Raw genomic sequence first — 26,656 nt, 5'->3', positions numbered from 1 at the left:
GCCACAAAGATAATCCACCGTTATAAATATGGCAAGACTCTTAAAGAAGAGAAGGCTTGCTAGAACATCAATCATCGACGAAGATGAACATCAAGGTAGTTTAAGAGGTCTTGAGACTTTCTTATTGTGAAGCTTTAGGAATAACTGTATAATACAACGGTTCACATTTCTCGAGCCCAAAAGAGATATATTCGTGATTTCTCGTTTCTTTCCCTTCAGTTTTAACTGTCGTCTATTTTATTCTATTTCAATATCTTTCCTACCACTACTAGAGGGCTTTAACTGTAGTCGGTTCTTCTTCTTCTGCAGCTTCTCTAGCCTTCCTAATCGCCAATGTCTTTTGAAGGCTTGGCTGATATATGGGTGGTACAGTTCCTTTATCCTCTACCAAAGGCAAGAACGAGACTTGAGGACGTGACTCCAACATGCGCTTAACCAAAATATTCCATAGCCAGGTCGGCATATTTTTAGTGAGGTAGCGAATAATCCTAGCCTTAAGATCCTGTATTTTTCAATAAAAGCAAAGCCTTATAAATGCATGCTTCCTCTACGTCTTTTTTGTTTCTTCGAAAACTATTGCGAATTGCATATTTGCATGATTGCACAATGATCACATTACCGTTGCTGCTAGCGTGGAAAGTGTTCGTCCATGCTCAAAGGCGGCCTTGATAACTGGGTAGCGCTCTGCTTTATATTCCTTGAACGCGTCTACCATTTCATTAACTTCTGTTGAATCCAGTACACTGATCCAGTTTGCTAATGCCACGGCATCCTGGATCGCATTCATAGCGCCAGCGCCACCAGCTGGATGAACCTGAAAGAAAAAAAGAGTGCCATTTTTTTTTTTTTTTTTTTTTTTTTTTTTCGTTAGTAAATATTGTTCCGTTGTATACTCCGCAATCATTCAGGGCGTTAAAATGAAAAAGACCGGACGGTCAACAGTTTTCATTGCCCATGCTCTTCTTTTGTTCATTTAACAAGGTTACCTTGTGACAAGCTGCTCATATAAACAAATGCATTTCAATAAAAGAGCGTAGAAAAGAGTATGAGAAAAAGCACAGCAGTAATCAAACATTGCGGAGAATTCATAAACATATATCAACCATTATACTGTATATAAAATTGGTGGCATTACCATCACCAATCAGGACCGTCCTTCCTGAGTACCATGTGTCAAAAACCTTTTCTTCCAACATAACCTTAGTGACCAACGGCGTGTTATCAATAAGATCTCCAATGGTCATATCATTGTTCTTGCCTCCGGGCAATGGGAAGTCTCGGACCTCTTGGCACATTGCAATTGCAGCTTCAGGACCCCATTCTGAGTTTTGGAAACTATCGTGGCCCTTGGAGCTTTCACTGTCCAGGTACTGAATCACACTCCAACAGAATATATTACCTTTGGCTGTCATACATCCCCACTTGTATCCACAAATAAAAGAGAAGGATGAATGGTTGGTGCTAGTTTATAAAGATGACTTGCATAGATCCACCAAAGATATATTTTTTTCACTTCATTCCAGTTTACTTACAGAGTATGGTTTGTTGTCCCCAATGACTGATTTGAAATGACAGATGGGGTCGGTGAGCTCAGGATACATTTCAGGATCCATTGGCTTGGTCTGTCCGACAAGACAAATACAGCTGAATGGTAAAGCACCATCATCAGAGGCTGGTAGCTGACCCTCATTCTTTAATGATTCATAAAGGCTTTGTCGGACCGTACTATAAGCACCATCAGCTCCGACAAGAATATCGCCCTCTGCAATTGTCTTGTCTGAGAATTGGATTTGGACACCATTCTCTAAGCTTTGCTTTATGGACAGGACTTGCTTCCCTAGAAAAATCTTGCTAGACGGGACCTGTCGAAATAATAAGTTGTGAAAGACAGAGCGAGAAACGATACGAGGCGCAAATCCTCCTCTGAATGAAAAAAAAAAAAAAAAAAAAAAAAGACAAAAGAATGGTCGTTGAATAGCTGAGGTTGTACATAGCATACATGTATCGTAATTACATCTTGCTTTCTTGAAACAACTATGAATTACTTACAAATTGGCTGCTGCCCTGAAATCCATTGAGTACTCTCTTTTACGATCCTCATTGTATTGATCAATCGAATGGAAGGTCTTTCCAAGGCTAATAAGCTCGTCATAGATACCAATCTGCTTGAACAGAGGGATCACGTTTGCGGCCAGCGACAATGCCGATCCTTTTTTTTTTTTTTTTTTTTTTTTTTGAACAAAGCACACAATCAAATCATAATTGAAGTCAGTCAAAGAGATCGTTAAAAAATGTAGTTTTTTTTTTTTTTTTTTTTTTTTTTTTTTACATTGCCATCTTGAAAACATGAATGCGCTAGTTTTACCCAAAGGTTTGATTTCTGTCACACGATCAAAGAGTTCATATGGAACACCAGCTTTCTCAAGGAGAATGGCTAATGTGAGTCCAGCGATACCGGCGCCCACAATCAGAACCTTGGGTTTGCCAACTGATTTGATCAAAGGATGTTCTGCCGACATTTATTCGCACGTGTATAATGTTGACAGTAAAAAAAAAAAAGAAAGAAAGAAAGAAAGAAAAAAAGATGATAAAAAGAAGAAATGTAAAAGAAAAAGAAATAACACAAGCACGAAGGCATGAACGAATGACCCCAAGATGAGTAATGTCATCTTCATTCTCTCTCTTTCGTCCAAGTTTCCTGTTTGCAATAATAATAAAAAAAAACCTAATATCTGTGTAACAGATCTCCAATTGAATTAAATACCAGTGGAAATTTGCTCTTGGGGCTGAATTATAATTTGTTACCTTGGGTGTAAGCTTCTGTCATGAGTGAGAAGGGATCCTTGTCTCCTTTCTCTTTTTCTTGACATGGTTTTTATGATGAGGTTGCTTATTTATCTATATCTCGTTATTGGATGTATTTGAAAGAGGGGGTTATTTGAAATAAACGTAAGCATTCCATTCATTCATTCATCCAAAAAAAAATAAAATAAAATAAAATAAAATAAAATAAAATGCGTTCAATGTTATGCAGTTAATCGATGTTTGAAAGGTTTGTAGATCTAAATGAATGAGCATAGGATTTGAACGCATTTTTTTTTAAACCCATTTCCTTATTTTAATAAATATTTTTATTGTATCATTCAGATGCATGGTTTGTAACTGCAACTCGTTGCTTTAGTTGTCCACTCCTGATTTCGTTTGTGTTTCCACCCTAGCTGCCATGCTCATCTGAGTCATGTCTATCATCTCCATTCGAGGCAATGGTACTGCTATTACCACTGCTATTGTTACTATCGCTACTACAGCTGTCAGACCTGCTATCAGTCCTGGCTATTAATGCCGTTGTTGTAGTCATCGAGCTTTTTCCAGTTATTGGTACACTGGCACCATTCATCTCCTTTACTTCTGCACCTTCTCTTGTTCCTACTCCAACTCCCGCTGCTGCATCCGCCTCTTTCCCTAACCCATGATTCTTATTTTCAACACTACCACTATTACTATCGCTATTGCTCTCCAGATGGTCATCCATGCGACGACGGCGCCTCTTTTTGGGCGGAGGCACTGTAGTACGGGTCTTGTACAGGGATGGCTGGTCTACAGGCTTGACTGTGCCGTAATCTTCAATCCTGGGAAGAAATGCTACCTGTGGACGATTTGAAGCCATTTTGCGAAGCGCCATCATCCATAGCCAACGTGGCATATGACGCGAAATGAAGCGAACAATTCTCCCTGAAATGCTCTGTTAGAGCAGGACCAAAAACCATTATTAGAAGAGGAGGAGGGGCTTTTTGTTATCATTGCTATTGTAATTATTGTTATTATTGTTATCTTTTTCTCTTTTTTTTTTTTTTTTTTTTTTTACCTTTTCAATGATCTTGCTAAACATTTTGGAGCTTTCAAATGCATCCATAGCATGGGGGTACCGTTCTCGTTTGTATTCTTGAAATATCTTGTTCATATCACTGACATCATTAGATCTCAGCACATTGATCCAATTCGCCAGTGTAATAGCATCTTGCATCGCGTTCAAGGCTCCTTGACCTCCTGAGGGATTCATCTTGTGGCATGCATCACCTATCAGAACAATCCGTCGATCATACCATGTTTCAAAGATCTTTTCTTCCAGCATCACTTTTGAGATCAACTCTCTGTCAGTCCGATCGATCAAATCCCCCAAAGTCCTTGTCTTTTTCTTTTGCTGCGTCTGTTCCTTTTTATGGAAACTGTTGCCGTTGTTATTGGTACCGGTATTGATTTTGTCAAGATTTGTGTCAGAATCTATATCTGAATCCTCTCTTGTGCAAGAAACTGGTCCGACATTGACACCCGAAATTGGAAAATCGCGTACTTCTTTACACATAACCTCGGCTGCTTCAGGTCCCCATTCTGAATTTCGGAAACTATCATTTGCTTTTGAAGTAACCTTATTGAGATGATGTACCACCATCCAACATATAATATTACCCTTTGTCGTAAACGTCACCCACTTTGAGTATTGAGAAGGAAGGTAAAAAAAAAAAAAAAAAAAAAAAAGAATGGATACGATGATGACTTGAATAATTTGATGCAAAGTAGAAGGAAACAATCAATGGATTACAAGTATACTGCCCATTTACCGTATATGGCTTATTGTCACTCAAGACACAATCAAAACTACATTCTGGAGTTTTCAACTCTGTGAACTCTTCAGGATCCAGGGGCCGAGTATGTCCTACGAGACAGGTACAACTATATGGCAGATCCTCTTGATCCGATGTCGGTAACCGACCTTCACGCTTCATATCCTTATACATGGACTGTCGAACACTCGAGTAGGCACCATCGGACCCAACGATGATATGTCCGTAGTAAACTGAATTGTCTGCACACACAATCGTCGCCTCCTTTTCATTTTGGCGGATCTGTAAAACACGCTTGGAGAGGTGGACCTTGTGCGGTGGGATTTGATTGAGAAGGATCTCATGGATTGCAGGACGACTGATCATGTAACCGTCGTATCCACCCCTACACAAATATACATGCATGCATGTACAGGGATATGAAAATGAAAATGAAAAAAAAAAAAAAAAAAAAAAAAAACGTTGGTAAAGAATAAGACTTTTTTTTTTTTTTTTTTTTTTTTTTTTCATTTTTCTAAAAGTGAAGGATTTCATGGATAAAGATTGGTCCTTGTAATGATTTTCAAAAGACTTTACATTTCTGCAGCAGGTTTTGAGTCAAGGACGAAATCGATCTCTAGGTTTTCTTTATAGACCTGAGTTGTGTATCGGACTAGAGCCTTGTCAATGAACTCCTCATAGATCCCAAGTTGTTTCAACAATGGAATGATATTAGCACCCATCGAAAGCGCTGATCCTTTTTTTTTTTTTCCAAGAGAAAAAATATAAAAGGGTATTTTGTTTGTAAAGACATTAGTTTTTTCAGTAATTTATTAGAGTAACAAGCAGCAGCAGCCATAATACCAGCAAGCAGTAATAATAATATCGTTTACCTAATGGTCTAATAACCGAAGCTCGTTCGAAAATTTCATATGGGATACCTGCACGTTCCAACAATACCCCCAAAGTAAGGCCCCCTAAACCACCGCCAACAATTAATACTTTGGGCTTTGCGGACATTTTTTTTTTTTTTTTTTTTTTTTTTGTGGATGGAATGTAATATATGCTGATAAATATGAGAGAAAGAAAGGGGAGATCAACTGCTAGTATGGCGGTGATTTAGTGAGGAGGAAAAGGAGCCAAGGAGGTATATCCAGAGCTCTATACTAAAGTATTGTAGCGTATATTAAATCGCAAGTGAAGTATGACAAGGTGAGTGCTATACAATGGATGAGTTTGGCATTGCGCGTGAATATGTATGGTGAAGTATTGGCAGAGAAAAGATGAATGAAGGCAGGCAGAAGAACAGAAGAACAGAAGAAAGAAGGAAAAGAAAAGAAAAGAAAACTTCAGGATACTTTTTTTGTGTTCCTTCATGTCACTTTATCTCCTTTGAATTCAGCACAGCACCATGGAAAATGACCCATCCGTTTGATTCTTGGTCAAATAATGAATTGCCTTGAAAAGGCACAAAAACTCAAACTTTAACAGAAGCATTAAACATGTAAAGACAAAACACGCTTCTAAATAGGAAAAAAAGGACGAGTCCAAGTTCATCCTTGAAAAAAAAAAAAAAAAAACGCCTTAGCCGGGTTCGAAAACCCGTAAACTAGTATTGATTTTTTTTTTTTTTTTTTTTTTTTTTTTCAATCGTGTTAATTCACAGTATCCTCAAGCACTGACTTGCTCAAAGAGGAAAGTGATTGTCTCTTCATTATACTTTTGCTCTTGTGCATTTGTACAACAATCAAAGAACCCACTCTTTGTATTCACATTCACATTCACATTCACATCCCATGTCACGTCTCTTGCTCTTTTCATACACATGAGCATGTATCCCAGTGAAAATCAAAAGGCGTTTTCTTTATTCTTATTAAAAATCTTGCATATGCACCCTTATTGCTAAACAAGGACATTAGAAAGGAAAGAACTTTGCCTCGGTGTTGGAAAATGGTAATTTTTTTTTTTTTATTTGAAAAAGTAGCATTAATGATTTTAATTAACGAATACGCATGGAGATTTATATAAAAATTACTAAATTGTTATTTTAGCGATAAAATCTATGGACTATCTGGTAATGATAACGATGATGATGATGACAATGATGACCTTCTGGACGAAAATGCTGATGATTTATCCTTTGCGTTCGATGCATCAGCTTTCGCAACTGTGGATGTAGTAGCAACAGTAGAAGTGGTGCTTCTTGATTTACTATCCTCACTGTTGCTTCTTCCTTCACTATTCATGGCCTGATCATCCATCCCATTCTCAACTTGTTCCTGCACCTTCTGGCCCAATATCGACGACAGTGTTGTGTCTATGGCACCATTACTACTGCTACTTGAGTATTCCGGTTGTTGCTGTTGCCCGGCCTTTGCTGCATTGAGAGTTGCTCTCCAGTTCTGCTTGAGCAAACTCAAGATTCCAGCACTTGGGGTCGAAGAACCTGATGATGCTTCCGATGTCAGCATTGATCCTCCACTTTCATCCTGACTGACATGCTGATCCAGCTTCAGCTTGAGGTTTGCGAGTTGGTAGATTTGTTCCTCAATCGTACCTTTGGCTATCAACTTAATTACCTCCACATCTCTTGTCTGACCCACACCTAAGCAAAGTCCACAACAAAGGGAAAAAGTATTTAAACATTTAGCTTCTCCAGAGTCTTGCCCTCAGAAAAAAAAAAAAAAAAAAAAAAAAAAAAAAAAACAGCTAAAACTTACGATGAGCACGGTCTTCGGCTTGCTTATCATTGTGAGGATTGAAATCAAGATCATACATGATCACAACATTAGCTCCTGTCAAGTTGATACCGAATCCACCAGCCTTTGTGGACAACAGAAAGATCTTATAGCTGTCATCCTCATTAAACGAGTCAATCAATGGCTGACGTTCATCCACTTTGGTTTGTCCATCCATCCGCAGATATTTTAGCTTCATGGTCTGAAGGATCGATTCGAGGATATCCAGTACCATCGTGAACTGTGAGAAGATCAACACTCGCGACTTTTCTTCATTAATAATCTTGGGCAGTAGTGTCTCCAACACCTTAACTTTGCCTGCATGCATCCATTGATCCCCTGGTAAAGCAAACCTATTGATGCTCTACATGAAGCCGATAAATAAATAAATAAATAAAAAAAAAAAAAGGAAGGTGTTAGATAGTAACTAAAACCAAAATGGAAATTCTTCTCATTTGAAGCCTTCCTCTCCCTTTCCCACTTGGATTTCCTTACCTTGTATTGCTTACACATCCGATGGATTTCAAAGTCTGTCATAACCGTCATATCCTCTTCAATCAAATCTACATTCGAGTCACAAAACTCAACCTCTTTTGTGATCGCTTTAGCAATCTTCTTGATTTTATCATCTGTGTACAGCTCTCTGAACAGCATCGGATGATCTGCAGCCTTGCGCATCTGCATCAACATATTCGCCACCTGGTCCTTCATCTTTTTTGTAGATGCTGCTGCTATCTTCTTCTTCTTGGCTGCTTCGACTTTCTTCAATGCCTTCGCGCGGGCTTTGGGGTCGAGGCCGTCCAGCTCAATCGGGTCTAACGTACTGCTACCGTCTTCCGCACCGTCAGCTAATGCCTCCTGCATCGCAGAACTGGCCATGATCCGATCATAAAGAACCCTCTGATCTGGATGCAAGTCGCAAAAAATGATCTTTTGCACCTTACGCGGCATACTAATCACATGCATTTTCTTCCTCCTTAATACAAACGGTGCCAGCAAATGTCGTGCTCGAACAATACGCTCCTGTGAAAGCAGTGTAGTCTTTTCGCTATTAGCATCGGTCTTGACTTTGAACATGGTTCGCAATACCTCTTCGTGCTCCGAAAACAAATCAGGCATGATAAAGATCAAGAGTGACAACAACTCCTCCAAGTTGTTTTGCAAGGGCGTTCCCGTCAAGAGTAACCGAAAGGGCGTCTTGATCGACATCAATTGCTTGTACCGTGCACTTGTACAATTCTTGAGCATATGGCCTTCATCTAAAACAATACCCTTGAATCGACGGCGATTCAAAAATTTGCGTTCATCATTGTTGCCTGTGGCTATGGCATAGGTCGTGACAATGACATTATAAGAGTTATCCTCCTCCAAATCATATCGCATCTCCTCACGCTCTGCTTGAGATCCATAGTAACATCTGACATTAATGCTGGGACAAAAGTTTGCGAACTCCCGGAGCCAGTTGTCCAACACTGAGGATGGTACAATGATCAAAAATGGGCCTTCCTCTCCATTCTCAAGGAGATGTGCCAAAAATGCAATCACTTGCGCCGTTTTTCCCAGACCCATCTACAAAGGAAAATGAAAGAAGAAAGCAAAATACGAGGTCAATATACCAAGTACTATGGGTTATGAAGGGTGTGTTTCATTACAAACTGTAAGTTGCAATGAGCATAACTGTTATTGAGTACTATCCAAAAAAAAAAAAAAAAAAAAATCATCTCACCTCGTCCGCCAAAATGCCAGACAGTTTTTTGCGCCATAGAAGAGCCAACCAGTTAACTCCCAAAAGTTGGTAACCTTTAAGTTGAAATCCGGGCGCCATGTTACTAGGTTGCTGACGGATGAATCCTTTCATCGCCTTTCTGCCTTCCTCAGTCTGCTCAAGCTTATCTGCATCCAGCTCAAGCAGTTCCATGCCAGGACTTTCGTCTTCCCCATCCTCAACGTCCTTATCCCCTTCTTTTTTGCTATCTTCGCTTTTGCGTTCAGCCAGTTTTAAGTTCTGAGGACTTCCAAAGAGCTTTCCGTTTTCGCCTCCACACCAAACGCTCAGTGTGCTAGCTAAATCCTCACGCACTCGATCAACTGTCTTGAGCATTGTGTCCACCGCACGAATGGCATCTGTGGTCGTCAGGTAGTTGTTCACCATTTTTTCGCCCACACCCTTAGTCTTACGGAGGGTTACACAAAGATGATCATAGTTGTCAAATGGACGTAAACCAATTACACCCGTTGCTTGTGTCTTGGAACATCCTGTCAACTCTTGCAATTCCAACATGCCTGCCTCATTGAAGAACTGCAACGCGCGCTCCTCTTTACGATCTTGTGCCTTATATACATTAGGACCATCATCATCAAAACCACCATCAGACGAAAACCTGTCGTCATCTGAGCTGTAGGCAGGCTTCTTTTTCTTCTTCTTTGCTGGTATTGACATGGATCCTGATGATGATTTGAATGAAGAATTGGTCGGTGGTTTATGAAGTCGGCTGACTTGATGATACGAGGAGAGCGGAGCATTTTTGGGTGAATCATTTGTGAGATCAAGAAGTTCTGTTGCAGACATGGTGACAAGGTTGCTGGCAGCTCTTGCAAAGTCACCACCAGTATCCATCAAAGCCTTTTTAATGGTGTTAAATGGCGTATCTGGAAACGTCGTCTGCAATTTGGCAAGATTCGAATCCAGATCTGATAAGCTGTCACCGATGCTGTCATCATCCGAGATTTGAATTGTGGTAGAGCCGGATCGTGTGGTTTGTCCTGTTCCGTCATCGTCATTATCATCATCATCCGACCCTAGCATCGTCCGCTTGATTAGTCGACGACGTTTAGGTGTCTCTGGAACATCGCCTTTGCGCACAAGTCGCCTTCTCGGCTTCGTCTCTGGAACCATCTCATCATCACTACTAAGTATTGTTCTCTTGATTTTTGTGTTACTAGAAGATGAAGACGACTTATTATTATTGTTGACAGGTCTCGAAGCAGAGGAATCAAGCATGATGACATCGTCACTGTCATCTTGGACGACCTCATTGTCGCTGGGTTGAGGACTACTCAAGCTCTTATCACTGTCAAAAGGTGGCTGTGGTAGCGCATCATTGCCAGTGTAACGAAAAGATGTAACCAGCTTTTTGAAACCAAGCTTGCCGTGTTTATTCGCTGACAAGTCTGGCTGGTACTTGGATTGAGCAGATGATAATGGCGATGATGATACTGAGGATGATCCACGAGATCCATTCTGGAAAGTGGGTGTGGATGCGGCCGATGGATTGGGCGATCCGCGAAGAGGCGAGTTAGTCGTCATTCTTTTGACACCCTTTCTTAGATCGAGATCACTCTCCGACTCGAGTTCATTGTCAGACTCAACAACAATAGTTGTATCAATTTTTTTGATTTGGTTGGAGTTGTTATTGATCTTGTTGTTGTTGCTGCCGTTACCACTACCACCTGAGAGGGCTGCAGAAGGCGGTATGGATGAATTAGACTGACGAAGGGGTTTGCCAGTAGTGCTGTTACTGCTTATGTTATCTTTGCTATTACTGTTGCGACTGCTTGCAGGAATCTGCCCCTGAGCCTTCTTGAAACGAAATTCCTGTAGTCTCTCTAGAGCACTCATCCTTGAGGATTACTGAAGAAGGAGTTAAGTGGAAGAAGAGGTGTGAATGCTAAGAATGAAGAATGAAGAATGAAGAATGAAGAATGAAGAATGAAGTCAGAGTCAAGAATTGGATTAGAATGAATCAAGTGGCCACGAGAGTATGGGTTTCATGGACTAGCGCGCCACCAAACTAGGTTGATAAAAAAAAATTACCTTATTTTGTTATTGTTACTACAATTGTTACTGCTAATGTCATTAACGTGAAACAAACTGAGTATGAGAGAATGAGGTAGATGAGGAAAAGGGAAGAGCTGTGGTGAAATGGAGGAGGGGTAAAAAACTGAGGAGTGGAAGGCGAAAAAACTTTTTATCAGACTAAAAGACCACGGAGTTATCTTCAGGACTGAAAAATAAGCGCGTCCAAGTTTTTTTTTTTTTTTTTTTTTTTTTTTGAAAACATTTGCCTCTGCTCAGGAGAGTGGGAGTGGCTGAGCAAGAGGGTGTTGGACCGTTTTAGATTATTTTCTCTTCTGTCACTGTTTTATTCGCCATACTTTCATTCAGAGAAAAAGGAAGCAACATGGATGAAGGAGCAATGAACCATCTGGCGTCAACTTCATTTCCAATTATCCATGGCAAGGATGAAAATGAGGATTTAGCAAAGTAAGAATTAATTCATTAGTAGACTGTAAGATACTTTGCAGATGCGTCCTTTTTATTTAACATCAACTTAGCCCAATTTTGATGTATATTGTTTTTAAAAAGCGGACATTTCATTTTTTTTCTATCTTCTTCACGAAACATCAATTGCGACAATTGAATTGATAGCAAAGTACTGGAGCTCCAGGAAGGACTTAAAGGTAACTGTATTTACCATTTACCAAGATACATTATAAAGTATAACATGTTGGATACTAAATACTTACGATATATATTTCTTTCATCACATGACCCACCTCTTAGACCTTCTTAAGCGTGTAGCAGCAGTACATGAAGAGCATGATAAGAAACGGGATGATAATGCAGTGTTACAGCAGTATATTGCTAACTTGATGAACTCGAATGCAGTACGAGGTGACATTGGAAGTAAATAAAAAAAATACCGATAACCTTCTTTTGGGGCTCTTGCTAGCACTTCAAAGATCAAAAGAACACAGCACTAATATCTGTAGCGAGGATAAATAACAGCTTTTTTTAAGGCCTACTCGTCCGTACCCTCAGGCATCACAATAAGGCTAGCATTGGGATAAAGGACTTTCAATAGTTCTTCATTAGCATTGGGACTAGCGAAATAACGAAAAAAAAAAAAAAAAAAAAAAAATAGTAACCAGACTGTTAATACAACCGCATCTACTCCAGCATCAAATACATTTTATGATATATATTTGGCCTTCCTTGCTGTCTGGGACATTCTTATGAACATATCCATAGATGCATCCATAAACATTTACATGTGTGTGTGTACATTAACATCGAAGACTATCTGGTTACGTTGTTATTGGGCTGTCTTAAGTTGTTTACATTCTGGCTGTTGACACGTGTCTAAGGTGCATCATTTTCTTAAAATCATACGATATATATATATATATCTCCTTTATCAATTGGTCAATGCGGGCTCAATTCTGGGATCACAACAGGTTCTTGGATTCGATTCCTCCATTTCCTTTTTCATTCATCCATTCATCCTTTTTTATTGTCATTCGGGGTCTCAAGTAGCTTAAGTTAGTTTTTACAGCTTTTTTTTTCTTTCTTTACTTTATTTTGTCTATAAATATCCTATTTCTTCCTTTTCTTTTTCCTACCTTTTCTTTTTCCTGCCTTGTTTTTTTTTTTTTTTTTTTTTTTTTTTGCTGAACAAGTATACGCCTTTTCTTCATCAAACAGTGCCCATCTAAATACTCCTCAAGGATGATACCTGAACGGAAAGTCGCTATTGTCACCGGCGCCAACACGTATGTGTGTGATCAAGATCAATATCATTCATGTCTCCACTAATATTGAATAGTATCGTGTCCCAGCCCCCAAAATGTGATTAACTCAAATATTTTGTCTGTGCGTAAAAAGTGGCGTAGGATATGCAATTGTGCAACGTCTCGTTGAAGAATCACCCAATCCTCTTACGGTCATCCTTGCCTGTCGAAACAAGGGCCGTGCAATGGAGGCCAAACTCAGCCTTGAAGTACACTTCGCAACTCTACTTCAAAAGCGACGCCAGATCCAAGAGGAATATAACAAAGGAAGCGAAAAGAATAATAAGCGCATTGAGAAAGAAAATGGGACCACTAAAGGATCATCAAGAGGAACAGAGTTTCAAAAGACAGCCATTGATATGGATCCAAAAGTAGAAATCTCACTAGTGGACGTTGGAAGCGTTAATTCCGTTCTAGAATTCAATCAACGCATCCTACAACAGTATCCTCGGATCGACTATTTGTTCTGCAACGCAGGGATCTTACCGTCCGATGGCATCATATGGTCCAAGGCCTTAATCGAAACATTCACAGCCCCCATGAACCTGGTCGTTCGGTCCGATGTTCTGCGTCAGCCTAAGCAACACTTGACTCAAGATGGGATCGGCAATGTCTTGGCTTGCAATGTCTTTGGTCATTATGTCATGGTATGTTCTAATACTCTTGACAGGAATGACATCCAATAGGTACCGTATAACGACGTATCATGCGATGAATTATTAATATTGAGATTGTTTCAATCTCTTTATACATTTAGATTAAGGGATTAGAATCAGCGCTGAATAACACCCCTGAAGATCCTGGACGAGTCATTTGGACCAGTTCATTGACTGCAGAGAAAGCAAACTTCGATATCAATGATTGGCAAGGACTAAAAGCTGAACAACCTTACGAATCATCCAAATGGGTCACAGATATGTTGGCTATCCGTCTGAATGAGATGTGGGGTCAACAACCTGCAGGGACATCATCGGATGTCTCGTCTACAACAGACTCCACGACAGTCACAAAGCGCATGACTCGATCCGCATCTAAGGCTACACATGCCGAAGAGCTTAAAGACAACATGAACCCTTCCCCTACGACAACAGCTGTAGGTCCATCCGAGAGGAAGAATATCATCTCCATCACCACACAACCCGGAGTTGTTGCCTCAGGTATTGGAGGATTAGCTGCTTGGATTACAATGATTAGGATTGCATTGCATCTTATGGTTCGATTAATGGGTGAGTCCCACCAGACGGTCACAAATTATCATGGAGCCTATGCCAATGTCTATGTGGCGTTGAAGCCTGTAGAAGAAATCAACTACAGAAACAAATATGGAAGTGGGGTCACGAGATTAGGCTACGAGAGATTGAAAGTTGAAAAGGTGGTCGAGTATGATGAAACTCAGGCAGAGTTTGTGGTAGATAAGATGGAAAAGCTGCGACTATCATTCACATCCTCACGCTGAATATAACAAATATGATCGCGATATATTTACTCTTAATATTACTTACTAGATTAGCAGAAAGATAATAAATGAAAACAAAAAAATTGGTATTTCCCTTGATACTCCTCTCCATTGAATAAGTGTATCTGTTTTTTTTATTTATTCATTTATTTACAACGGCTCTATGTCTGGCTGTTCCATTCATATTCTGCCTTTGTTATCGCGACTCGTAGCCAATTTTCATCAATCATTGGATTTGCTGTCGGTTCCTTAAATGCCTCGGATGGTATAAGCTCTTGTTCCTTTGACATTAATTTCGTCGACGTCGAGTTATAGCATACTCCAAAAACATCCACAGCCTTTGCATAATCCTCTAAAACCTTTTCTTTATGTGACTTTGCTTCTTTTCCTTGATCCTCATCCGTAAAACCATAAGCATGAGCTGTCCCTCGAGATACTGGTGCGGTCCCAAATTGAACACTTCGCTTTGTCAGATCCTCAATCCAAATCTCTTGTGCAGTTTCCCGATGTGCGCTCGTTGCCTTCTTTTCCTCCTGTATGCCTCCCTCAAGAGCTGATAGTTTTACCTGATACCAATACACACCTCGAAAAGGCCGATCTGCTAGCATGAATGGATACCAAACACGATGGTTGATACGCATTGACTCCCATGGCAATGCATCGATATCCCACCAAGCTGGAGCCATCTCGTCACTTGCTTCAAATTCTGTGATCCTCTCAGTGTTATTACATGTATTACTATTACCACCATTATTGGGTGGTGTTGTTGAAGAAGAAATTGTTGTCATAGATGATGGAGAAAGATTGGAGGACAATAACTCGAATGAGTGTGCTTTATAAATGACCATTACATCGCGATATGTCAGCATCCTTCGATGCTGGTTGTGATGGGCTTCATATAATGAATCAGAAAAAGTTGATGGTGATGCTGGAGATACAACCCATTGAATGAAACCAATAGGGAACAGGGGCGCAATCATAAACGCCTCTTCCTTAAGTTCCCGGAGCGCAGATTCTGAAATGGACTCTTTTAGATTCTGGTCAACTTTGCCGCCAAACCCGTTCCATTGTCCTAAAAGCGCGCCACGTAGCTTCCGACCGAGCAAAAGCTTTTATTATAAATATTACATAAAACATTATTAGGATCAGTAGACTTTGTTAGACATAAAGGAAAAGAAGAAATGAAATGATGGATAATAATGAAATATCCGTGCGAATGTTTATGTGTTGTCTGCTTGCTGACCTGATGGTGCGCCTTGTCGTGAATAAATATGAGCGTAAAGATTTTTCGAATCGGAAAGAGTGTCAAGTCGAATTCGACATCTCTGGAATCAGTTACAGTCCCTCTCTTCCCCAAGCCCTTTAAACTATCAAAGCTCTCGCTCGTGGTTCCTTGAAAGATACAATCTTCTTTAGTCATAGCTTTTGTGAAGACAGAGTTCTTTGCACAGAGCTTCAGATCTAGGCTCGTCACCAGCCTGAGGACGAAATCCACGTGCACATGCACGTGCTGTAAGGCAAATGTGGCTTGCTCTTGCAGACATTTCTCTCTCAGGCTGGACCAAACTTGACATTTTGGCTGGAGGTCTCTAAGTCGAACACACCGCAGGAAAAGCTCTTTTTTTTTTTTTTTTCTAAGTCATTTACACCACAGGGAATAGCTTTTTTTTTTTTTTTCAAGCAAAGTCCTACAGGTCACAGGAAAATAGCCTACGTGTGAAGCATGCTACTGTTTTTCTTGCTCTCATTTCACAATCTCATTTATTCACCCGATCACCACTAGGCAAGGCCATTCCCCCGCGCAAAAACGACTTGGACAAAAAAAAATCCCCTGCGGTTCGTGCGACTTAGAAAAATTTCGAAAAAAACCCCCCTAAAATCTCAAGTTTGGTCCCAGCCTGTCAGTGAGCATTAGTGCAATGCACATAAGCCACACAGGCTGGTGACGAGCCTAGTTGTAGTGGGGACAACGGTTTCCTTTTTGCCCGGATCAAGTTGATCGATCCGTTTTTGAAAAGTGAAAGCATTATCATTTTATTCAATTTGCATTTATTTACTCTCCTCTCTCTCCTTTCATTACCTCTACAGCAGATTTCATTAGCTCATTAGGAACGGTTCTTTCCTTGTAGCTATTTCTTTTTCTTTTTCTTTTTTTTTTTTTCTATTTTCTTTTATCTTTTTGTATCATAATGCAAGCTGTTGCTGCTTCTTCAACTCTCCGTATGGCCTCGCGCCGTTATTTCTCAAGCTCTACTGTTGCTCGTGTTGAGCAAGTTGCATCTACACCTGTTGTCACTTATAAGCGTCCCATTGGTGGATTCCGTGGAGGGTAAAGAGAAAAATCAATAATAATAAAAGATTATATAATAGACTCTGTCATTTTTATCTCCCATTCTCTCTCTATCGCAATAGCAATGAGCGCACGCGTCTCTTTACTGTTTCGTTTGATGACGTCTACAGAAGTGGATCTGCACTTCCTCATACACCGGAACGCGACATTGTCTTTCAACATGGGACGCCAGATTATGCACTTAAAAAAATAAGATTCAAAAATTATTTTTTTTCAGGAACCAGGAACAGGGGATATAACCGGAATTATTGCCAACACTTTATGTCCTCGACCGAAAAATAAGAATAGGATTAAGAATAAGGATAAGGACACGGCCATAATCACAGTAGCAACTGCAATAATAACGTTGTGCTGAATATAACTCAGTAGCAGAGGAGAAGATCAGAACATAACCTAAACCCGCTGGATGACTTTAGCAACAGCGCTCTTCTTCCTTTTTTTTTTTTTTTTTTTACCATAATCAATCACTCCAACAAAACTTGATGGTCTAATAGCAACACTATTTTCTTTTTCTTTTTTAATTTTCCACGTTAGTATTCTCGGATTCTTGCTCGGTGCTACAGCTGCCGGTGGTGTTGGATATTATTATCTCTTGGAGGAGTACCAGACCGCTTCCAATCTTTTGTTGAACAGCGTTGAAGACTTGCAGGCATCCACCAACAAGGTATAAAAGAAAAGCTACTTTGCCGCGCTTCAATATATTCATATACTTTATCTGTTTGTTTAACTATTTTTTAATACAAATTTTTCATTCATTGTTAGGTCCGCGATTATGCCAAGAAGATCGAGTCGGTTGAGGCTGAGTTGAAGACACTGCGCGCCAAGACAGCGACTATTGAGCAGTTGAATGACCTCAAGGCTGATGTCAAGAAGGTATATGATGGTCTCAACATTGAACATCTCGAGCTCAAGTCCCATGTTTGGGGTCTGGAAATGGATCTCCAGAAGATCCAACAGCAGGCCAAGAGCGTTTAAAAAGCGAATGATTACTAAACAATGAAAAGCAAGATGGGAGGGTAAAAAAATCAAAATGTAAAAAAAAAAAAGGAGTGATAGATATTGAAATTATTAATAAAAAAATAAAAATAAAAAAAATCAGTACATGTGCTATTTTTATTTATTTATTTATTTTATTTTTTTACTTGGTTCTCAAGTTGCTTCTTCAATATTTCTAAACGTGCCGTCTCTTGCAACAACATCGCCACACGATCTGATAAGGCCTTCTCCAGCAACGCGTTTGTAGACATTGTCAAGGGTTCTGTCGCTGTCGAAGATACTGCATTAGTAGCTGTAGTAGCTGTGGCTGTTGCTGACTGTGCACTATTTGCCATCAACAGGTCTTGTTTCTCCTTTCTCAACATCTCCACTTCTTTCATCAATTCTTCTTTTTCTTTTGTCAACTGATGTTTTTCGCTCTCCAGACCTTGTACTTGAACCTCAACTCGTGCTTTCCGGTTGTAAAGCTGTTCCATCTGATCGTGCAACAGATCCATCTGCTCTTGCATCATCTCAGACGATGATGATAACGATGGCAGGGACTCAGTACCGCCAATAGGTGACAATGGGGAACCTGGAGAACGAATACTGGATGAAGGCTCCTCAAGCATAGCTGAGGAAGTGTTGATCGACATGGGCGTAACCTCTGCAAGAAGTGAGGACGCCATAGAAGGAGACGTGGCCAGCGTGGTTGATTTAGACGCATCCGTAGCTGCGTTGTTGGTATTAGAGGCTGCAGATCGGCGGGGTTGATATAGATATTTAAACAAACCACTGTCGCCACGGGGGAGGAAGCCTTTGTTGTTGTTGTTGTTGTTGTTGTTGCTGTTACTACTGGCTTCATCCTGACTGTCGATGGATGACCTTGGTGTCTTTTGAGGCCCTCCAGAGCCAACAGGAGGTGACGAAGATGAAGAAGTTGCGTTGGATATGTTAGCCAAAGAGTTGGATCTTCCCATTCTAGCCATGACCTCTTCGATCGTTTCTTTGACTTCCATTGCCAACATGGCTCGTCCTTGTTCGGCCTCTCGTTTCCTGATCAGAGTTCCTCCTCGACGAATACCCATCACCTTGGACATGTCTCGCATCATCTTCTCTACACCTGAAACATTATCTGCTAGTTCTGAAAATGTGGCCATTTGGACCTTCGTGAACATCTCCAGTTGTTCTTTGAGCCCTTGGATCTCTTTAGTGGCCTCAGCCGTCACAGCGACGAGAGGAGCAGGAAGGGGCTCATAAGATGGCTGTAGAGATTGAAGACGGCTTCGAGAAAGATGCGTTGGTTTACTCAACAATCGCTCCTCTTGTTCAAGATCATCCAGAATATCGACTCGAGTATACTCCTCTTCACTACCGCTACTACTACATCCTCCTCCCCCTCTCCCTTCACTACCTTCAATACCAGTAGCTCTAACACTATTGACAACATCTGCCTCTAAAAGCACATCCTCCCTATCTCTGTCTTTCACGGTTGCTGCTGCGGCCGAAGCGGTCGCATCCGCAATTGTAGAACCGACTGTTGACCTAGCTGCAAACACAATCTCCCGCAAGTTTTCAGTTTGCATACTTGAATGTTTCACAATCCACTCTCGCATCTCTTGCAGTTCTTCTTTGACAGCCGCATCTCGAGATCCCATCTCGCCTTGCGATTCTTGAATCGAAGATAAGACTTGGTTCATCTTCTCCAAGATCTCATCCCGCTGTTCGTTCAGCGATGATTCGGAGCGGTCAGCCTCTCCTTGAATCAAGAATTTGAGCCGCTCTAAGGAATCTATAATCGTTTCCGTAGCCGCAGTAGAAGCAGGTAACAATACTGGAGGAGCAGTAGCGGATCCTGTGGTCAATTGTGGCGTTGAAGTAGATGTGCGCACCGGAGGAGTCAAATCCCCATCCATACCATTACCAGCACGATCGAGTGAGGATGAGGTTGACGATGGTGTGGCGGTTCTGTGGTGGCGATGAATGTCCTCCAACATGATCATCATCTCCTTCCAAAGTGCCTTGTTGCCAACCTGTCGCAATTCTTCATGGTCATTCTGCTCCATCAACATGGTTTCAAGCCCTTGCAACTTCTGTGTCAATGGAATTAGGTCTGCTTTGGAAATATCAGCGACTGTAGCAGTTTGTGCCAATGTCGATACCTCTGCTGCTGAGCGTCCTCCTCTACGCCTGGTGCCTTTGTTCCCTTGGTTGTCATCCTCACTCAAAGCATTATCGTCCTCTTTACTGTCTTTATCAACACAGTCATCCAAGAGCTCACAGACCTTGGTCAACAGCTCGTTGTTTCCTTTCTCATATCGGGGAAGTTGATCATCAATCATCTGGCTCATCTTGGCATCCATTCTATCCAATAGCTCTACGATTCTGTCCGAAGTCTTGGTCATGATCACGTTTGTCTGGTCCTCATTAGTACCGCTTGAAGGAGTTGCTGACGTTGAAGATGGAAGCGAGTCAAGGGAAGAAGCGGGAGAAGGAACAGCTCCGGTAGTTGGAGAAGAGGATAATCGTTCTCGGGACTGCGTAAAGCTACTTCCGGTGCTGTTGCTAGGACGCAAGGAAGCCCTCCACGACGCTGGCGAGGATTCTGTATCTAAGGGTGAAGCCAAAGAAGCTGCCTGTTGATGCTTCTGGTGCTGTTGTTGTTGCTGAATGGATGCTTGAGAGGATGATCTCGAAAGCATCAGCGGCGTTGTTGAGTGATCTGTGCTTTTGCTCCTATTCAAGATAGGAGCCACATTAGGGGTGGGAACTCGAGGTTTGAAAATGGTCCCACTAAAATTGTGCTGTTGCTCCAATCGTCGCTGTTGTTCATCTAACTGTCTTTTCATCTCGGTAAGCTGATCTGAGAGCTCCTGGATCCGACCAGATTGATCCTTGACAGAAGGAATAATTTGTAAATCCAAGCGATTCAACACTTCTATAAGCGATAGTTCGTTCTCAGGAGGCAGAGTCTTGATCATCTCCTCAATGCCGTGGCTATTATTAAGCTTCATGTCGTCCTCACCCCTTCCTTTATCATCGATGCCGTTATCGTCCGTAATCTCCCGGACTTGAGCACCAGAATGGGCCACATCGTCTGTACCATCCATGGTACCAGCAGTGCCTTGAATGGACGCCAATCGTCTCAGCAGATGCATCTGTAAGTTCATCTTTCGATCCATCTGCTCCATATACTCCTGGACAGCCATCATTCTATTATCATCCACATTTATATTAGTGCCACTAAAGTTTGCTCGCTGCCTGTCAAACTCCAAGTCTTGGTAAGCCATCATACGGCATTGTGCTGTGTTGACGAACTCAAGCAGTAGAAGCAATTGGTCCAGCTTCGAGATCATCAACTCTTGACTCTGACGATGGCGATCACTATCATATCCGCCATGCATATATCTGGCGTTGCCACCATTGAATGATGACGACGATTGATGATTAAAGTCGCTACTGGTGTCAAGATTACTGCTGTCATTACTATCATCCTCCCCATCTTCAAAGAGTCGTGTCATCCCTGCGATCTTGGGCGTTATCGACACAGAAGGAGGTTGGTGAAGACGGTTATGTAAATTGGACGATCCGCCTCGTTGAAGATGCGGCCGGGTTGATGACGATCCACCATCGATGGTGTTGTAGAATGGATGTGCGCTCCCGAAGGAAGGATGGACCATCGTACTAGCAGATCGTTGTAGGAGTGATAGTCCTGTGGCAGTAGCGCTATTGCCGTTGTTGCTACCCGTCATAGCTACACCTGAACCCACAAGACGCCTATGGCCATGATGAGGGTGACTAGTCGCGAAGTAACCTTGCTGTCCGAAACCCATACCTCTGCCACTAATACCTCCACCATTAAGCATAATCATATTATTCTGTTGATTTTGGTAATCCTGGACTTTTGTCAGCTGATCTGTAATCTCTGCCAACTTGGATCGAATTTCTGATAGCGCTGAAATATCTCGTTGGTGACCACTGGGGTCTGTGGCGGAGAGCTGCATCACATCAATGATTTCATCCTTCAGCTCCTCAAACTCTTGGCGTTGTCCTGCAGTCGCATCTTTGATCTCGGTCAAGCGATTAACTAAAGTAGATGAGATTTGATTCAGAAGTGTGGTCATTGACTGTAAAGACTCTTCCTGTTTGATCGAGAGGTGTTCGAACTCTGGAAGGATCGTATCTCGAAGCTTTTGGGTCAGCTCGGCAGCAGATGCTGTACTTAATTGAGCCTCGGTCTGAACCAATGCCTTTTCTGCGATGGTAGCTCCTGCATCGACGGTGCTACTAGCAGCATTAGTAGTAGTGGTAGCAGTAGTAGTGGTAGCAGTGGTAGTGGTAGCAGTGGTAGTGGCAGTGGTGTCAAGTAGTAGAAAAGAGGAAAGGGATGGTGGGAGTGCAAGCGACAATGCAGGTGCTCCGCCATGTGTGTTCGAAGATGATGTGGATGCAGATGATGATGATCTTGAGGCAGTAGTAGCGGCAGTGGTTTCCTTGTTTGGATCCTGAGTTGTATCTCTGTCGGTTGTTGGCAAGGATGCAGAATCCTCTTGTTCGCGCTCATTGCTCTGCTGTTGCTGCTGCTGCGCTTTATTCTTTTGTTGATGGAGTAATACCAAGTCTTCCCTGTAGAATGTATCTGCTGCGCCTGGTAGTGGTTGATCTGGTAGACATGGTGTAAAAACATATGATGGCATCTTGGTCAGGCCCTTAAGAGCCTCCTGGATCTCATCACGGAATTTGCGCACACTCTCCGGAGACGAGTGAACTACATCTGCTCGTTCCAGCACTTGTTTTAGTCTCTTGGAATAATCTTGCAGGACCTCGAGTGTCTCCCTGTATTTATCACGAACTTGAATTAAATACATAGTGATGCCCGATGTAGATGGGGGATACGTAGGGAGAGGAGACGAATGAAGAGATGTACCTCCGACTGACAATCGGCGTTCTTTGCTTGCGCCAGTGGGCAGACCAGCTAATGTCGGTGAAGTAGGCGATGATGTAGATGTTGTTGTTGAAATCTGATGAGATGATTTTGACGAAGATGTTCTCTTGGCGGTATTGATATACTGATCCAAGACCAACAACACTCTTTTCAACTCTGAACTTCTTGTGTCTAGATTAACCGTCAGCCCCACAAGGATTGACTTGAGCATCTTGCATGAGGTAGCATTGACTGCAGACTCGCTTGTATGAACTCGGAGACATTCTAAATGGCTCTGTACAATCTCGGTAATCTGGTCTGATCCGGTCTCTAAATGAATCCTAGCTCGCTCTAAGAGTTCTTGTACGGTTCTAGCGGTCTTCATCACTCGTTCTAATAGTTGATCACGGACCGCATAATGTTGGTTGACAGTTACTTTAGCGGCCGCACGCCAGGCTTCCAGCTGTACCAATAAAGATTCAGTCCGTTTCCGCTCCAGCTCCTGTTCTCGTTGAGCTAAAAGTTGCTCCCGTGTCGCTAGATCCTGTTGAGCAACTGAAAGATGTTCGGTCTGCATATTAGAAGACGGCGTCGATGGCCTATCAAATGCTGCAGAGGCAGAGGAATTGGAGGATGATCCTACGTTTGTTGCTGCTGTGATCATTGATCCGGCAACTGTTCCAACTCCAGCTCCAGCGGAACTTACAAAGCCACCCGCGTTGCTAGCAACATTAGTGCTGCTAGGAGTTATATGAGCATATTCAAGTGAGTTATTGCGATGTCGGATATTGTTAAGCTTGGCTTCCAATTTCATCAAAGATGCACCCACGGCTTTAGCGACCATGAGGGAATTAAGAGCGTCAATCCACGCAGTCCGTTCAGACATCGTATCAGTCGCAAACCAAGTTTCTTCTTTTCGACTCACAACTTTGAACTCAAATCGGCCTGTGGCCTTGGCATCTTGACCCTTGACCTGAACCTCATAGCATTCCGCCATATCAATGGTCTTGGTCGGGAACAGATGCTAAAAAAAATGAATAAAAAAACCGGCCAAAAAGGATACATCGGAGTTGTTTGTCAATTAAAATAAAAATAAACTATACAGCGCATAAACTTCCAATGCATAAACTTGCAATGGTGTCGTCATGGTCTGTAACGAGTTGTACAATGCAAGTTACACACTTCAAAATAATGTACCTCGTTGTCTTTGAACAATGTCATGACTCCTGGATGTGCATCCCCGCGGTACCTGCCGATGGCGTAAATTCGTTTCCATGTCTAGTTTATATCAACAACAGTAATAATAACAGCAACAACAACAACAGCAACAATAGTAATAATGACAAAAAAAAAAAAAGAGAGAGAGAAAGAGAAATCAGCATTTCATATTTCTTGTCATCCCCTGATCCTTGTCGTCCTACGTTGCTGATCCTGTTTATAGACAAGATGAAGAGGGATAGAAAAACATTGCGACAGCGAACACCCACCAGCAAGTTTCCTCGTTTCCACAGCCATCCTTCCTTTGCAATCTAGTTTTTTTTTTTTTTTTTTTTTGAAATGAAATAGTGTTAGTGTTGAATAAATAAATCAGTTTAAGGGACACGCCCCCCTTGAATTCTCCCGTATGACCTAAACCTGAGCACATCATGCATTGCATGGAAACACCCTTTTTTTGCTTGTACTCTTTTTTACCTGCAGTTGAGTCCCTGTACCATATGATGCAGGTGAGAACCCTGTCGTGGAAGATCCATTTCCCTGGATCATCACCCTCTGATTTCCTGGACTAAACTGTATCTGCGTCTGGGATGATTGTTGGTAAGGTTGAGACTGATTGGGGATCGACGCCGGACTTTCCAATAGATCAGTGTGTACTGCGCTTTCATGTCTTGAACGTGCACCAAATCCGCCCCCTCCACTACCACCCGTATCTATTGATGATGACCCATTAGCGCTATACGAAGAAAAAATACTTTGATGGCTACTATTGTCATAGTTCATCATCAAAGGCCCTCGCCTCGCAAACCGTGAAGAGTTGGAGGTAGGATCTTCAGAGTTCAGAACAGCGGCTGATACGCTCGGTGGCTGTGGGTTTATGGTGCCTCCGTTGGGGTTGGAAATGTTTGAACCGACATAATTCCGACCTCCTAGATGAGTTACTGGTTTTGATGCTGATTGTCCAAGAGTATTGAATGAAGGTGAGAGCGCAGCTGTGGCGCTGTGAATCCTTAAGGATGGATTATGAATATTGGTATTTGATGAGGATGATGCTATTGGTGTTGCTGTTGTTGTGGATGACTGTGGCATGGGATGAGCAAGTGGTTCCAAAGCTCCCGAGCTATTATTACCGTTGCTGCCACTGTTGTTAGTATTGCTATTGTTATGATGATTGTCACTGCCGATATTTGCCTTCGTATTATTTGCGTTATTATTCTTAGAAGGATTAGTTGTTGCCGGTGGAGGAATATAATTCATGATCATAGTGGGTGAGATCGGTCGCGTCAAGGCTGCCTGGTAAGATGGATCTTCTGCCAGTGAACGTCTCCTCTGTTGTTCTTGTTGTTGAAGAGAAAGAGAACTCTTCGACAAACCCTGAATCCATGAGGTATGGCCCGCTCTAGTATTGCTATTACTATTATTGTCATGACTCTCTCCATGGCTGCTGATATGAGTAGTACTACTGTTGTTGTTGGCGAGAGTTGTAGACAATGTGGATGACGACTGGGTGATATTGACACTAACTCTAGAGGATCGAGCTATATTGTTGGCATTGGGATTTATATACGGACCATTGGGACTGATGTTGTTACTACTGCCTGCTGCACCAAGACCACTTGCTCCTATGCCCAATCCAGTACCATTTGGCATCGATGGGTCCAAGTGCTGTTGAAGGCCGGGTGTCCTGGGCAGTGGTCTTCCCATTGGTATACCCAAATTAGTAGCAGTAGCTCCAGCAGCAAAGGATGATGGTGATGACGGCGTAGGAGAACCAGATAGAGCTGCTGCTGACAATGCTCTTGCTCTGTACCCTTTTCCTTGCTGTTTTTGCTGTTGCTCGTAATGTTTGGACGTGTTCATAGTCTCTGAACGGTAATGGCTCTTTTTATTTTTGGTTGTTATTACAAAATTAAAATAAAAGAAAGAAAAGTAAAAGTAAAAAGATCTTGGTATGCGTAAGATAGCGGCTTGAGGAAAGATAGCAAGTAGAAAAGAAGTAGGAGGGAAAAGGTGTAAGGTAAAGAAAAGGAAAGGAAAATGAAAGGGGTGAAAAATGGCTGCTCAATGATCCAGCAAACAGATGACAAATAAGGAGAGACGTCAACAAGCAGATGAGTGGGGAAGAAGTCAGGAGTGTGGGTGACAATGCATGTACACAGAAACGCATACAGATTTGGAAGAAACAGGGGTTTCAGTGGGTCAGCAGGGTTTATACACTTTGATATTCATTGCTCTGACATGTACCTACTGTATACAGTGTAATACAGACAAAAATACAGGCACACAAAAAAAAAAAAAGAAAGAAACGTGGTGAAAAGAAAAGTAAAGAGAGTGAGAAAGGTGAGGTTGGGCTTACAGATAAAAAAAGTTATAGGTGAGGAAATGAATGCGAAAATAGGGGGGCTTTGTGCAACAAGACCACACAATGCAGTTCAGTTGTAACAGTGTCCAAAATGCCACATGTTGTGGAAAGATAAAAATTGAGTCCTTTAAGGAATATGGAATTAAGTGAAGCATAACGAACATGCTCCCAACAACGGTCAACACATTGTGTAAAATGAATGTGGCCCATATTTTTTTCCCCTTCCTTTTCTCTTTCTTTGACTATGTCATACTACATGTTTATGAGATATGTAAGCAAAGTGATGGAAGGTGATCCCGCTCCTCGTCCCGTCCCGCTGCCCTTCAGCCTTCAGCCCTACAGCTGTATGTCTGCATCATCCTTTCTTCTTTAGTGTGCATCGACGCACGATCCATGCATTAATTTGTTATCAAGTGTGGTTTCGGAAGCGCGTTTTGCCATGTCTACGACACGTATTCATGGTC

At 41.8% G+C, this 26,656-nt stretch overlaps 8 protein-coding genes across 8 annotated transcripts; 3 read left to right on the top strand and 5 right to left on the bottom strand.

Annotated features, from left to right (window-relative positions):
* Window positions 1–268: 268 nt before the first annotated feature.
* BCR41DRAFT_423613 (hypothetical protein) lies at window positions 269–2,555 on the bottom strand (the record flags this gene model as incomplete). Its single annotated transcript, XM_022030312.1, has 7 exons — window positions 2,366–2,555; window positions 2,050–2,209; window positions 1,533–1,923; window positions 1,136–1,421; window positions 987–997; window positions 620–814; window positions 269–502 (listed from the first exon to the last, which is right to left on the bottom strand). Exons 1-7 carry the CDS (start codon window positions 2,517–2,519, stop codon window positions 269–271), a joined length of 1,431 nt encoding a protein of 476 aa, XP_021879727.1. The 5' UTR covers window positions 2,520–2,555.
* Window positions 2,556–3,797: 1,242 nt separating this feature from the next.
* Window positions 3,798–5,621, bottom strand: BCR41DRAFT_408997 (hypothetical protein; the record flags this gene model as incomplete). The annotated part of the gene is made up of 5 exons (XM_022029411.1): window positions 3,798–3,803; window positions 3,866–4,489; window positions 4,620–5,007; window positions 5,199–5,358; window positions 5,495–5,621. The coding sequence occupies 5 exons, from the start codon at window positions 5,619–5,621 to the stop codon at window positions 3,798–3,800; spliced, it is 1,305 nt and encodes a 434-aa protein (XP_021879726.1).
* Window positions 5,622–6,661: 1,040 nt separating this feature from the next.
* BCR41DRAFT_308408 (SNF2 family N-terminal domain-domain-containing protein) lies at window positions 6,662–9,779 on the bottom strand (the record flags this gene model as incomplete). Its single annotated transcript, XM_022020910.1, has 4 exons — window positions 6,662–7,206; window positions 7,322–7,703; window positions 7,835–8,908; window positions 9,066–9,779. The coding sequence occupies 4 exons, from the start codon at window positions 9,777–9,779 to the stop codon at window positions 6,662–6,664; spliced, it is 2,715 nt and encodes a 904-aa protein (XP_021879725.1).
* Window positions 9,780–11,480: 1,701 nt separating this feature from the next.
* Window positions 11,481–12,188, top strand: BCR41DRAFT_357167 (hypothetical protein; the record flags this gene model as incomplete). The annotated part of the gene is made up of 3 exons (XM_022024822.1): window positions 11,481–11,603; window positions 11,769–11,800; window positions 11,904–12,188. Coding segments are annotated over exons 1-3 (242 nt in total), but the record flags the coding sequence as incomplete, so codon positions are not given.
* Window positions 12,189–12,794: 606 nt separating this feature from the next.
* On the top strand, window positions 12,795–14,441 carry BCR41DRAFT_357165 (hypothetical protein). Its single transcript, XM_022024821.1, has 3 exons — window positions 12,795–12,892; window positions 13,005–13,557; window positions 13,668–14,441. The coding sequence occupies exons 1-3, from the start codon at window positions 12,849–12,851 to the stop codon at window positions 14,364–14,366; spliced, it is 1,296 nt and encodes a 431-aa protein (XP_021879723.1). The 5' UTR covers window positions 12,795–12,848; the 3' UTR covers window positions 14,367–14,441.
* Window positions 14,442–14,510: 69 nt separating this feature from the next.
* BCR41DRAFT_423610 (hypothetical protein) lies at window positions 14,511–15,799 on the bottom strand. The gene is made up of 2 exons (XM_022030311.1): window positions 15,610–15,799; window positions 14,511–15,475 (listed from the first exon to the last, which is right to left on the bottom strand). The coding sequence occupies exons 1-2, from the start codon at window positions 15,784–15,786 to the stop codon at window positions 14,528–14,530; spliced, it is 1,125 nt and encodes a 374-aa protein (XP_021879722.1). The 5' UTR covers window positions 15,787–15,799; the 3' UTR covers window positions 14,511–14,527.
* Window positions 15,800–16,517: 718 nt separating this feature from the next.
* Window positions 16,518–17,766, top strand: BCR41DRAFT_357162 (hypothetical protein). Its single transcript, XM_022024820.1, has 3 exons — window positions 16,518–16,695; window positions 17,251–17,380; window positions 17,479–17,766. Exons 1-3 carry the CDS (start codon window positions 16,556–16,558, stop codon window positions 17,689–17,691), a joined length of 483 nt encoding a protein of 160 aa, XP_021879721.1. The 5' UTR covers window positions 16,518–16,555; the 3' UTR covers window positions 17,692–17,766.
* A 54-nt stretch (window positions 17,767–17,820) lies between these two features.
* BCR41DRAFT_423608 (hypothetical protein) lies at window positions 17,821–26,128 on the bottom strand. The gene is made up of 4 exons (XM_022030310.1): window positions 24,308–26,128; window positions 24,103–24,144; window positions 23,813–23,893; window positions 17,821–23,639 (listed from the first exon to the last, which is right to left on the bottom strand). Exons 1-4 carry the CDS (start codon window positions 25,688–25,690, stop codon window positions 17,847–17,849), a joined length of 7,299 nt encoding a protein of 2,432 aa, XP_021879720.1. The 5' UTR covers window positions 25,691–26,128; the 3' UTR covers window positions 17,821–17,846.
* Between the last annotated feature and the right edge of the window lie 528 nt (window positions 26,129–26,656).

The sequence above is a fragment of the Lobosporangium transversale genome (assembly GCF_002105155.1).
Source record: "Lobosporangium transversale strain NRRL 3116 chromosome Unknown BCR41scaffold_28, whole genome shotgun sequence".
Taxonomy (NCBI): domain Eukaryota; kingdom Fungi; phylum Mortierellomycota; class Mortierellomycetes; order Mortierellales; family Mortierellaceae; genus Lobosporangium; species Lobosporangium transversale.
This window is presented reverse-complemented; position numbering and strand designations above follow the sequence as displayed.